At 39.4% G+C, this 14,505-nt stretch overlaps 1 protein-coding gene across 1 annotated transcript in view; it reads left to right on the forward strand.

The window, feature by feature from the left end:
- Positions 1-5,837: 5,837 nt before the first annotated feature.
- Positions 5,838-14,505, forward strand: part of LOC125484342 (succinate--CoA ligase [ADP/GDP-forming] subunit alpha, mitochondrial-like) — a 41,475-nt gene continuing 32,807 nt past the window's right edge. Inside the window, exon 1 of the mRNA XM_048602547.1 lies at positions 5,838-5,910. Coding sequence (XP_048458504.1) covers positions 5,838-5,910 — 73 coding nt within the window. The remainder of the gene's footprint in view (positions 5,911-14,505) is intronic.

Raw genomic sequence — 14,505 nt, forward strand, 5'->3', positions numbered from 1 at the left:
AGGTGTTGTCTAAAGGAACTTGATGAATGTCTTCATGATGAGCAAGTGAGCGGAGACATTGGGGATGGAGTTATGTGGAAGAAAGAAGTATGGCAAACGAGAGGGCATAGAAAACAGCCTTTCTTGCTAATACTATAATGAGTTATTTTGGGAGTAAAGTTTAAAGTAGAGAGATCTGAGACAAAGGGAAAATATTTTGGGAGTAATCGCAAATAGCCAGACTGGTGAAGATGGCAAATTTCCTTCCCTAAAGCACACTTGTTAACCAGATGGGCTTTTACAACATTTAACAGTGGTTACTTTGGTCATCATTAGGCTAGCTTTTTCTTTCAGATTTTTAGTGAATTCAAATTTCGCCACCATCCTTGCATTCCCTCTAGGCCATGTGGGTACCCAACTGCTGGAAAGCTCCCTGCTTGCCAACTAAGTGATGCTTGTCTTCCGCTTTCAGAAGCTGGAATCTGCGCACCAGCAAGAAAAATCACAGGGAATGTTGTGTCTACCATAGTGGAATTCAAATCCAAAATCTCAGCCTCAGGTTTTGGATTACTGATTGCCACTATGGCACCATCTCCCCTATTTCCTGGGAATCCCTTTGTCCTCTCCTTACGATTTAGTTTGCAGTATTAATATTGTCATATTGCTGAAAAAAGGACACCTTGGCAAAGCTTTTCATCTTTCACTCATCAGGAGAGTTTGCAAGAATACCAATTTAAAGGAAAACCACCATTTATGCCATATCAGAGGAGAGTATTGATTCGTCAGCAAGAAGACTCTGATCGACAAGATGTGTCTTACTTTGGCAGGGTTGAAGCTCAGTACTACCAAATGTGAACTATTTTACTACTTTCTTTAATTGAAATAAAAACGTGCAATTATATATTGCCTTTCACTGGGTGTCTCAAATTGCTTTGTGGGGAAGACAGGGCCTTCGTTTAATGTCTCACCTGAAAGGCACCAACTATGCATCAGCATTTCTGTACTGCTCTGAAGTGTCAGCCTTGGAGTTTTGTCGATCAGTCTAGGACTTAAATTTGAACTCACAATCTCTAAACCAGCTAGGATAGGGTTACTTACCCAGCCACAACTGAAATATCATTTGCTATTTGGTATACTTCATTTTAGAAGATACCCTCTTCAAAGGCTCTTTCCAGTCTTGCCTTCGTAATTCAGATTTCTAATTTGGTAACTCATTTCTGCATTGCCCTTGGCTGCTTTAATCATCATGGAATGAATTTCTTGACTTATTTGATTGAGCTGCAAATTGATTGAGGTAACTGGAGATAGTGACTATGATGTTTACTCTTTTGAAGTTTGTAGTTTGACATTTGCTTTCCATCGTGCGTTTGAAATGCCTTCTATTAATTTTTTACTGATGTATCAGACATCCTGCTTTATACTTTGAAAATTATTGACCCAATGTATTTTACCCCTTTTTTGTATGACTTAAATAATAGTAAATCGCAGCTAGATTTGCCAACTGTGAAAATAGATCTTTTAAGAATTGCAATGTAGGCTTCAAATGTTACTGATAAAAAATTTTAAAAGTAACTGAAGTTTAATCAACTGCTACCCCTTTCAGTAGAAATTATTTAGTTGAGAAGGCTGACAGTGTAAAATAGCCATTCCTAATTTGTGCATTACTAAGTTATTTTGTTAAACATTTATTTCTGATCCTGCCTTCGAATCAACATGCATTTTGTTTTCTGCATTTAAGGCAAATATAAATATAAGTTGTGATAGGGAGGTTTTCCAACCTTTTGTTGACATCCTTTATATTTCCTCCAGCTATAAAGTTGGAAGACCATTTTCAACAGTGTTTCCTCTAATTTTTCTTTATGTATAGCCTGTTTATTACATTACATGATCCTTCACGATAGCTGTGTTTGTGCAAATGTTCTATTCGTTCCTACTATCCTTGTGTCACTGGCAGTGTCAGTATTAATTGTCCATCCTTAATTACTCCCCATCCTTAATTACTCCAGAAGGTACGCACTTTCTTGAACTACTGCAGTCCATGGTGTGGGTGAAAAGAGTAATGAAATTCCTTATGAAGGGTGTCCCAGGAATTTGACCCAGTGATGGAGAACCAATGATAATACAGTCTTAAGTCAGGATGAGATTGGCTTGGAAGGGAATTTGTAGGTGGTGTTGGCGAGGCCATGAAGCTTATAATATCCTCGGCTTTCTTAATATGGTCAGAGAGTTCAAGGGCAGGAAGCTTATGGTGAACCTGTTTATGACATCAGTTTTGTTTCAGGAGTGTTGTGTTCATTACCGGGCACTGGACTTCAGGAAGAATATGAAGGCATTGGAGAGAGTGCAGTAGAAATATACAAGAATGGTTTGGAATTTTCAGTATGAAGTTAGATTGGAAAATTAGGACTTGATTTTTGGAAGAGCGAAGGCAACAAGCAAATCTGATCATTGTAGTTAAAATCAACAGGGGTCTAGATAGAGTTGATAGAAGAATTGTTTCAACTCTTGAAAGGATTGAGAATGAGAGGGTACAGATTTCAAGTAATTTGCAAAAGAAGCAACAATAATGTGAGATAGTTTTTTTTTCTCATATGCTTAGCACTTTGGAGTTTGGAATGTACTTTGTGATAGTGTGGTGAAGGCACTTTCAAATAAGGATTTCAGCATAAAGTTAGACTCCTTTTTGGAAAGAAAGCATGTACAGGGTTACAGGGAGAAGGACATAACATAATGGATCATCTTTGGACTGTGGGAGAAGGCTGGCGCGCCTGACGGAAACCCATGCAGAAACAGGGAGAACGTGCAAACTCCACATAGACGGTTGCCGAAGGCTGGAATCAAACCTGAGTCCCTGGTTGTGAGACGGTAGTGCTATCTACTGTTCCACCATGCCATCGCATTAAGATTTAGGAATTTATATGAGAGTTCAAAATCATTGCAAAAATCCTAAAGATTAGTGCAGTGGTCATGTCCCTGTCTCTGAATTGGTTCCTCTTGCTTCCAGTGGTACATCATAAAGAACAGGTTGATTTAAAAAAAATTCTTAAATGACCAGATCATCAAGTCTTAAGCAATGCTGGTTATGAAATGGATCCTCACTAGGAGTGAGGAGAACTCTCCTCCTCCTCCTCAATGGATTGTCAAGGGATGGTTACATGCACCCAGGTGTGTAGTCAGCACCTCAGTACAACATCTCAACTGAAGGATAGCACACAAAAAAGGGTTGAATAACCTGCTACTTTGCTATAATAATTCTGTGATTTTGTATTCTCACACATTGACTGACCATGTCTTAGTTGGTAGATGTTGATTGTTTGGAAAGTGCTGTTGAAGGATTTGATGAGTTGCCGCAGTATATCTTGTAGATGGTAAACTCCAATGACTCTACATGCTGGTAGTTCAGGGATTGAATGCTGAAGCATGTGGCGCGTTCATATCATTGGTAGTATATTTATGTATTGCTGTTGGGCTTCCCAGATTAGTGGGAATATTGGGCTTTGGTTCTTGTCACAAATGTTGTTACTTCATCAATATTTCCATCTTTCATGGCTGGCCAGTGTCTGAAACTCAAGTGGATTTTCTGCATCTTCAAAATTCTAATTGACCAGGATCTAAGCGCCATGTTCTGCTATCCATTTCGAGGCTGAGTCAGTATAATGCCACTTCTGTAGCATTGCTTGTCACTGGGTTGCAAAAGGTTCTGTTCTTGAGTGCTTTTGCACGTTGATTTGTAAGCAAGTTGCAACACCATGCAGGACAGTATAAAATTGCCATTCATAAGTATGAGGAAACATTCGTATGTCGGATCTTTAAAATTACACCCAAGTATATGGGATTGCTTTCGTAAGTACGAGTGTTCCTAAGTCCGACATTTGTAAATCGGGGGGCACGTACATCTCTGCTTCAACCCTTCAGCTATTGTAAAACTTTTGTTCGTGATTTTGTTGCCTTCAGATTTCATTATTCCAATGTTCTCTTGATACTTGTAACATAATATGTAAAATTCTGACAGTGAGCCAACAAATTCACATTTGTACAATTTGTTGTCACCTTCACTCCTCTCCTCTCTTGGGTTGGTGACTGGGGCGAGAATCATTGGCTCCTTCTCGGGGTGTTTGTCGAGCATTGATCACTTTGACAGACAGGTCCAGCAGACTATCGGATGATAAAAAATACTGCAGCTAAGCCCTCAAGTTGTTCTTGCCCAGTCTCCTCCCTGAGATAGCACTCCAAATTGGGAATGCTGAATGATTTTCTCTCCCTTATCCATGAGGTTGAAATGAACTGTGGATGTTTCGTTGCAGTGGGAAAAACACAGTACAAATTGACAATCCTAGTTGAGGCTTTTCTGATCTATAGGACTGTACTATTCATTTGGAAAACTGTTACATCAGTTTCTGTATGTTTGACATTTTTCTCAACCTCATCAACTTCTCCAAGTCATTTCCCGGATGATGAATCTCTTTCTAAATGTCTGTTTCTGTGTGGGCGTAAATAATTTGACTCCTTCTTTGATCCCTTTTGTACATTTGGTGTTTGAGAACTGTCCTGATCCAAGCTGGGTGTAATAGTTTGACCTTACTGTATGAAACTCTTCTCAGATACCTGTTGTACTGTACAACGCCAATGCAATTTTTATTTATTGTGGACAGTATCTGAAAATTGTTTTTCTTTTGTTGGACAAAATAGTTCAGCTTAGCCAGCAGCAGCTGCTCGCTGCACTGGAAAAATCATTTACAGCCTTTTGACATTAGAGGATGTTTTTGTGCAAGTGAAATACTATGTAATAGATGGCTACTGCAAGTCAGACATTGAAGAGAAATTGTAACTTGTACTTGGACCTTCAATATGAAAAGTAATACTACTTCCATAACCTATGCTGATCCCTCACATCACTCATAAGTGGAAATTAAATGAGATTTCGGTTCTGGGGCAGTTATTTTCACTTTATTACTGCACAATTTGTTTTTCTAAAACTTGGTTTTCATGTTTGCAAATATTGCTGTGATAACCTATACACTTGGGATTTCTTGAATCTCAGATAATAATGAAAATTCTGTTAATTTGAATATTATCAGGTTTATTGATGAAACTGTATTTGTCAGTATACTTTAATATTGGACCTGTATGAAAGGAAAAGTTGATTTCTAGAATATTGCAGAAGACCTCTCAACTCAAATTATGCTTGTGTTAGCTCTTTATTGAAGCTATCCAATTAGTCCCACTCACTTGCTCTTTCCCCATTATTCTGTAAATTTCCTTCGTGTTTATCCAGTTTTATTTTGAATATTATTATTAAATCATTCTACTACCCCTTTAGACAGCACATTCTAGATAATAACCTGCAGATACACTTACTTTCCAATCTTCTGGAAATGTTGTCCTCTGGTTACCAATCCTTCTGTCATTTGCGACACGTTCTCCTTTTCTCACTCTTTCAAAACCAAACATGATTTTGAATGTCTCCATCAAACCTATTCTTAAGCTTCTATGCTTGAAGGAGAACAACCCCAGCTTTCTAATCTCTCCATATAACTGATGTAAGACACTCTCATTTTAGTCCAGTAAATTGCTTCTGCATGATCTTGGCACCCTTTCTAATGTGTGGCTCCTGGAATTGAACATACCAACCCAACAAGAGTCTATCAGTGTTTTATAAGGTTAGCCATTTGTACTGTTATCTGCAGTTTCTGTTTGCAAAGCCAAAGATGCTTTGACAGCCTTTCCAATTTATCCTGTCTACTTCAACATTTTGTTAGCAGGTCTGCAGCTGTCTTGCACCCATTTTAACATGATACTTGAAGGTTCTCATTGTCCCTTGGTGTGAACCTTTGTTTTTGTGAGCCTGATCTCCGGTGATGGTTGCTGCCCTCTTTGTTTCTGGTGTCACCTTTTTGGCTTATCAGCTCAGGATTCACTTGGAAGGGGAAAGTAAAACAACACCTCAGTTGGTTCGGCTCTTTGACTGTTCACTGTACTGAAACTCTTTATAACTTTAAAAATCTGTTAAATCTGCTCTTAGTTATGACTGTTGCTGTGAAAATGATCCCTCTTTTTCAAGCCTCTCCTTGTAATTGTAGTTTCACACCCCTTACTAATTAAATCTACAGTGTACATTCACCATGACTTTAATACACATCTGTTGGAAGTGCTGAATATTGCTGAGCATGTCCTTGTAGCTAACAGTAAGAGTTTTAAAAAGTGGTCATTGATTCAAAAATATCAGTGTGTGAATCAAGATTATACATGATTTGAGAACTTGATTTCCAAAGTAGAGATAAATAGCTTTTCAGTTCATGAAGGTGATATGTTTTTTTCTCTGTGGGTTGGACACTCATTTTTAAGAATTTGGTCAAAGCAGTCTATCCTAGAAATCGTGTGACTTTAAATGATTAGTTAAGCTGTCTGGTGAGATATTTACTAAGTTGAGCTTTTATAACCTACAGAAAGAAAAGCCAGAAGCAGGTTCAGTTCAGAAGAAAAGACCCAGACCAGCACATTTCTTGTTTTAGCAGCCTCAAAGTCGTCAAAGTCAATGAATTAGCCTGTCTGCATATCTTGGGAAGAAGGAGAATGAATCATACCTAGCGAATGTGTGCAGAAGGTTAGCAACAGGAATTGTTTGTGACCTCATCTGTACAGTAAGAAATTAGAGTGAAGGAGGACATGTTATTTCACTAGGGTTGAGTGTATGTAAAGGATATTGCTGAGAAAAGGGTTGACTCTTGCCTTTTGCTGTTGATGATAAGATCTTTCTGAATTGTCATACACAAGATTTGTTTTGTTTCTTTTCTTTTGTCGAATAAGCTTATGTTCTTGTGTTAAAAGAATATCGGCAGTCTTGTCTGAACACATTCAGAACTGACCTCCACAGTAACCAAATTGCAAAAATAAAATTTATGGCCTATCAAGGAAAGGTTCACTCTGGTATCTGTCTTGCCTGGTATTGCCAACTGCTGAGATCACAACTTTAGGAATATTGGCATTTATATAAAGCCTTGTGTCATCTCAGGATGTCCCGAAGTTCTTCATAGCCAATAAAATACTCTTGATGTGTATTCACTATTTTAATGTAGGAAATGTGGCAGCCAGTTTGTATACAGCAAAACAAAACCCACAAACAACATATGATAATAGCCAGACAGATAACACTTTTCCGGTATCCTTTTCAGGACACCGAGTTACTTAGTTGTTACTTAAAATAGTGTGATAAATGTATATGAGATAGTAGGAACTGCAGATGCTGGAGAATCCGAGACAACAAGGTGCAGGGCTGGATGAACACAGCAGGCCAAGCAGCATCATAGGAGATAAATGTATATAATATGTTTGCAATTTGGAATTTTAAAACAAAAATTTTGGCTGAATTATTTTGGTTAGTCTTGTGAAGGCGTTATTTTTTGATCAGAAAATCATTTGGGCAGTGTCCTAAATGCATCATTTATGGCTAGGCATGGAACTTCAGTCAGTTGCCTAGTCTGTAGTGTTAATGGATAAAATGTTTATGCTGTTGAGTTTGATAGATAAACGCATTAAGACATTACTTTCAGACATCCCAAAGAAAGCTCAGTGGGTTTAGATGCACTTGGGGTTCAGTTCAGAAGAAAATAGTTTTCTTCTAATAGGGAAACCAAATCTTTCAGTTTAGATCAGAGGAATTGCAGCAAAAACAGTTTTTAATCTGAAGTTTCCAAGCCAGGAGAACTTAAATAGAAGTCTTCAAGTTTTTGGAATTGAGAAAGTTTAGGCCACCAGAATTGTGAAAGATTCATGTCATCAGACTCTGAAAGGAATCTTAAAAGAAAACTGCCTCAGCGGTCCAAAGGAAAGAAACTGGAAAGCATCGTTTAAGTAAAGATCTGAAAGTCAGAGATAAAAGTGATAATTCTCTGAAATTGAGTATCTGAAATGGATAGTGTTAGGAAACAGTTTGAAACTTTGTTCTAATATTTGTGTTAAGGAGGGCGGCATGGTGGTTCACTGGTTAGCACTGGTGTCTCACAGTGCTAGGGATCCAGTTCGATTCCAGCTTTGGGCGAATATCTGTGTGAAGTTTGATTCTCCCCGTGTCTACGTGAGTTTCCACCGGCTGCTCCAGTTTCGTCTCTCAGTCCAAGGATGGGCAGGTTAAGTGGATTAGCTATGGTAAATGTGCGGTTACAGGTGTAGGGTGGGATGCTCTTCAGAAGGTCTGTGCGGACTCGATGGGGTGAATGGCCTCTTTCCACACTGTAGGGATTCTGTGATTCCATATTCCTAAATGTGTTCTATAGACAACTTTGCATCCTTTTGTCTAATAAACCTTTGTTTTGTTGAAGAACATCTGTAGCCTCATGGGAATATGTCAAGTAACACCAAAGTAACAATTTCAAAATAAAGTACATGTTCTGTCAAGCCATTCATTCTGGGATCTGACGTATCCGTTATTAGTGTAAGTACGGATCATAACAGCAATGCTGTGAGATTTTCTGCGTGAACTTGAGGAGCCAGATGGGGGTCTGTGTTTACTCCCCATATGCTCTGAACGGAGAGTGTTTTTAACTAAGCAACAGCTGACACAACCTGTTCCTGTCATTGCACAAATTGGAACCATGCTCCAAACAACAAGCTCAGTGTTAAATTATTTGATAATTCTTTTCTGTGGTGCCAATAGTACTCACCTTTTGCTACAGCAGCAAGATTTTATCAAACAGCAATTTCCATTTTGGAACTTGACTAAAATGTGTGATATTCTAATAAATCTAAAGCTCCTTTTTGAATACTTTCAATTGTTCCCTTCACCACCGCCATCTATGAAATCCATGCATTGACCTCATCTCTAAAACATGTTCCATGTTTGAGAGGCAAAATTTGAATTTGGAAGGTGAATATATTGTGCAAATACCACATACCTATTATTAATTTATCCTTTTACTAAAGTTCTAGTAACAATGCTGGTTGCATCTCCTTTTTTTGTACTTCACCTTTGGTAGCTTGCCTCAACTTCTGTGTTCCTGATACACGAAATTCTGCACAGGCTAGATAGTAAACTAAGAATGCTGCAAATACAGGAACAGTTGTTTAGAGAGAGATGTGCCAAGTTAAAACACAAGGTAAATATGTGCACGTCATTTGGCGTACCCAAGAGTATGAGGATAAGAAAACATTTTTGTAAGGTTGAAAAAAAAGAAAAACTTAATATCCACATACTTATGCATGTTGTTGCTAAGACCATTAATTTCCACATCTGTATCATCGTTCATTTCTGTTCCTGTCTCAGTTGTTCTATGGAAACCCTCTTGGCATTCATGAACACTCTTATTTTGTACCCTCATAAACTCGGGTCATCCAAAACTCTGTTGCCTGTCTCAACTCTCACCATTCGCCCTTATTGTCCCTGAATTGTAGTATCCACCATTTTAAATGTTCACTCCCTCTACCACCAATGCAGCAATGTGTGTCATCAAGATACATTTTAGCATTTCACAAAGCACCTTCAACGTCTTCCAAACTAAACCCAATAACTTCTACCATCTAGAAGGACAAGGTACTTGGGCCAACCACCATCTTCAACTTCCCATTTAAACCACAAATCTGCCTGACTTGGAACTATATTGCGGTTTGTTCACTCTTGGTGTGTAAAAAAACTTCAGACTCCATCTTGAACAGCACTGTATGTTCTTGACCTGCGACTGTCCATGGTGGTTAAGAGGGCAGCTTACCTCCCCCTTGTCAAGGCCTGTTATTGATGGCCTGTAATGTCCACATCTGTGAATAAATGTTGAACTATCAGTTGTCTTGCCATCAACATTTTGGACCTTAAGCTCCAGAATTCACTGTACCTCTCTATTTTTTTTTTCTACTTCAAAACACACCTTAATACTTACCTCTGATCGCGATTTGGACATCTTGGACAAGATTTGGGGGAGGCAATGGCCTAGAGGTATCATCGCTGGACTATTAATCCAGAGATCCAGATAACATTCTGGGGACCTGGGTTCAAATCCTGCCATGGCAGATGGTGGAAATTGAATTTTAAAAAAAATCTAGAGTTAAGAATCTAATGATGACCATGAATCCATTGTCAATTGTCAGAAAAACACATCTGGTTCACTAATGTTCTTTAGGAAAGGAAACTGCCATCCTTACCTGGTCTGGCCTACATGTGACTCCAGATCCACAGCAATGTGCTTGACTCCTAACTGCCCTCTGGGATGGGCAATAAATACTGCCTAGGCAGTGATGCCCCCATCCTTTTAATGAATAAAGAAAAAAAATGTTGGCCTTAGTATCTTCCTATATGACTTGGTTTAATGCATTTTGTTTTACAAAACCTCCAAAGCAGCATGGCATGTTTTAAAAGTGTTATTTAAATATAAGTCGTTGTTCAGTACAGGCCCAGAATATTAATACGTTCCCTTTGTAGGTGCTGTGTACTTCCCCCATTTTCTGCTTTTATTCTTGAACTTTCAATGGTTGATTTACTGTTTAATTGGGCTTATTTCTGAGTTAGTCGGATCTGTCAGCTCAACAACGAATTCACTTGTTAACACAATCTCTATAAATTAAAAGAATTGCAGCAGTATTACATAGCTGTGCACATTAAACTACCAGTCACTGTATACTTTGTTGTGTTGATTTGCCTCGCTTTTATTTCGCACCTTAATTGGTTTCCCTGCAGCTAATGTTCAATTCATGGCAGGACAATGTCAGTAACAACTATGGAACCTCATGTTTGCTGCTTGATATGACTATAAGCTCTACGACCAGTGAAAGATTGGATTGAATATTGTTGAAAAGGAGACACCCTAGTGAAGTTATTCGTTTTGCACTTATCAGGACAGACACATTACCAAATTTCAAAAGGAACAAGAATTTATGCTATGTGAGAAAAGATTGTCATAGGTCATTTGATCACAATGTGAGTTTGATAACAAAATAGGGCACTTCAAAGCTGTCTTGCTGGATAATAGCTATGCCGATCAGGTTGTTGCTAACTGTGTCTTGCAAACTCGTGAATTGTCTTAAAGTGTCATTTTGGTGCTAAAAAGCTCTATTCTTGACCTACCTCAGATTACTCTAAAAGGGAGTAGTACCTCTAAAATCTGAGCAACAAATGAAGTGAACAATTTCAGACTCCTATTCTGCTGTATCACGTGGTATTCTTCACCAGCATGATGCTGTCATCAAACCAAAAAGATCTTATGTCAATCTCACATATATGATTTTCAGTGCCAGTGTGATGTTAGGTAAGTAGGCCATAATGCATCCTAACAACTGATCAACCATTTTAAACCTGTCCCTTCGGCTGTTCACAGCAAAGTACGGACTGTACCTGATTAGCCTGTGCTTGCAAAACTCTGATAGAGTCCAACATTAGGTGTGATTCTGTGATTGGACAACACTTACTCAACAATCCCAAGTGCGCAAAGAATTACACTAATAATCAATGTGGCTCACTTGCACTTGGTAGAAGCTGTACAGAACCATACGCACAGCTCTGTTCTTTACAAATGAGATGCGTCTAGGTAGTGTCCCTTTTCAATTAAACATAAGCATTGTCTTGACCAATCAGATTCCATTTGCCAACCAATCAGTGCCATTTTCTCATGCAGTATAATTATTCTGTTTTGAGATTTGGTTCTGTTGCATTTATCCTGATGTGTGCAAGACAAAAAATTTTAACAGCATATTTCTTTTCTTTTAGCAACACTCAAGTTCAGCTCCATCAACAGAGTTTTGAGTTGGCTGCCTCACATAGAGGGGGACTGTGGGCGCAAGTAACATCAGCACGTTACTCGAGATTGTGTTTCTCATTGTTAAAAAGAAAATAGTTTTGACTTTTAGGACTGGGTGCAGTGGTCCCTTCCAGCTCCTGGTTTGCTAAATTATTGTTTTTATTCCATTTTATTAATAAAGGATTTAAAGGATTTTCCCCTTTCTTCCTTGAGGCACTGATTCTTGCTGGGGCATGTTCCATGAGTACTGGTTGCCTAATTAGTTTTGGTTGACAAGTTGTTTAGAGGTTTAGAGGCAAAGCATTGCACCATGAATACTACACATGTTATTCTCTATATGTGGCAGATGGAATTTAATTTAGATAAATGTGAGGTGCTGCATTTTGGAAAGGCAAATCAGGGCAGGACTTCCACACCTAACGGTAAAGTCTTAGGGAGTGTTGCTGAACAAAGAGACCTTGGAGTGCAGGTTCATAGTCCTTGAAAGTGGAGTCCCAGGTAGATAGGATAGTGAAGAAGGCATTTGGTATTGTTGCCTTTATTGGTCAGTGCATTGGATATAGGAGTTGGGATGTCATGTTGCAGCTGTACAGGACATTGGTTTGCCCACTTTTGGAATACTGCATGCAATTCCTGTCTCCCTGCGATAGGAAGGATGTTGTGAAACTTGAAAGGGCTCAGAAAAAATTTATAAGGATGTTGCCAGGGTAGGAGGGTTTGAGCTATGGGGACAGGCTGAATGTGCTGGGCCTCTTTTCCCTGGAGCGTCAAAGGCTGAGGGGTGACCTTTACAGTGGTTTATAAAATCGTGAGGGACATTGATTGGCAGGACAAGGTCTTTTCCCTGGGGTGGGGGATTCCAAATCTAGAGGGCATACGTTTAAGATGTGAGGATAAAGATTTCAAAGGGATCCACGGTACAACTTTTTCATGCAGAGGGTGATGCAAGCATGGAATGAGCTGCTAGATGAAGTGGTGGAGGCTGGTACAATTATACCATTACAAGGCATCTGGATGAGTATATAAATAGAGGTATATAGGCCAAATGGTGGCAAATGGGACCAGATTAATTTAGGATATCTGGTCCACGTGGACGAGTTGGACCGAAGGGTCTGTTTCCATGCTGTACAGCTCTATGATTCTATGAGCCACTATCTAATCTAACATACTTGCTTCTTCCCCCAAAATTCGTTTACAGTCTTTTTTTTTACAAATAATTATCCAATTCCCTTTCAATGAGTACAGTGAGGTTCTATTAACAGTTTTTGTGACTATCTTCAGTATGTACCTTCCCACTTACAAAACAATCTTTCATTAGCTATGTCGTCATAGCCCTTGTTAATATTGACAAATTCTTCAATTTTTTTCTGCTCTGTGAAATGAAACCTGAGAAGAATGAGGGGAAGTGATGGCCTACCAGTATTATTGCTGGACTGTTAATTCAGAGTCCTGGGTTCAAATTCCACCATGGCAGATGGTGAAATTTGAAATGAATTTTAAAAAATCTACGATTAAAAGTCTAATGAATCGAATGATTGTCACAGTAACCCATCTGGTTCATGAAAGTCCTTTAGGGAAAGAAATTGCCATGCTTATCTGGTCTGGCCTACATGTGCCTCCAAACCTGCAGCTCTTAACTGCCCTCTGAGCAATTAGAGGTGAGCATTAAGTGCTGGCTTGGCCAGTGACACTGTCATCCCATGAATGAATAAAAACAAAATCTCCCTTCATATGTTAATGCCACACTTGTTTTTTGTTGGTGCGGACCTGATGCAGTAAAGCACGTCTTCTTCACTTTGATTCTGCGACTTCCAATAATGTCCTTGTGAACCTGTTCTATAACGTTCTACTGTTTCTCTACTTCTTTCTATAATGAGTTACCCCAAGCCACACACAGTGCTGTTGACTGTAACTGAAGTCCTGCATACCTTCATTGCTCTTGTATTCTGTGGATTGCACAGACGCGAAACTTCTGATTGTCTTTGGCACTGGTTTGTCTACCGTATTTAGTGAACTGTACTCTTCAAGGACATTTCCAAATTTGATTTTAATTATATATGCACTTTGCTGGAGTGGTCACTAATAAAATTATAATATCTCAGCTGGTGCCTTGCGCAAGACGGGTTAATTCAGCTTCGGGGGGGGGAATCATCCTTAGCATTTTCCTGGTCTGCTTGGATTAGTTTTGCATGAGGTTGTACATTTACTGAGTTACTGCTGAGCTGTAGTTCACGCAGCACAGAATTTGGATTTGCTGGCCTCTCCAACCAAGAACTATATGTCCTAGTGCATTAACTAATTATCACTTGGAAGTTAATTATTGATTAACTCATGCATAACCATAGTTAGGGGGACAGATAGGAGATTCTGTGGGAACGAGAGAGACTCGCGGTTGGTGTGTTGCCTCCCAGGTGCCAGGGTCCGTGATGTCTCGGATCGTGTTTTCGGGATCCTTAAGGGGGAGGGGGAGCAGCCCCAAGTAGTGGTCCACATAGGCACCAACGACATAGGTAGGAAAAGGGATGGGGACGTAAGGCAGAAATTCAAGGAGCGAGGGTGGAAGCTTAGAGCTAGAACAAACAGAGTTGTTATCTCTGGTTTGTTACCCATGCCACGTGCTAGCGAGGCGAGGAATAGGGAGAGAGAGCAGTTGAACACGTGGCTACAGGGATGGTGCAGGAGGGAGGGATTCAGATACCTGGATAATTGGGGCTCATTCTGGGGTAGGTGGGACCTCTACAAACGGGATGGTCTACACCTGAACCAGAGGGGTACCAATATCCTGGGGGGGAAATTTGCTAATGCTCTT

The sequence above is a fragment of the Rhincodon typus genome, chromosome 1, assembly GCF_021869965.1.
Source record: "Rhincodon typus isolate 14 chromosome 1, sRhiTyp1.1, whole genome shotgun sequence".
Taxonomy (NCBI): Eukaryota; Metazoa; Chordata; class Chondrichthyes; order Orectolobiformes; family Rhincodontidae; genus Rhincodon; species Rhincodon typus.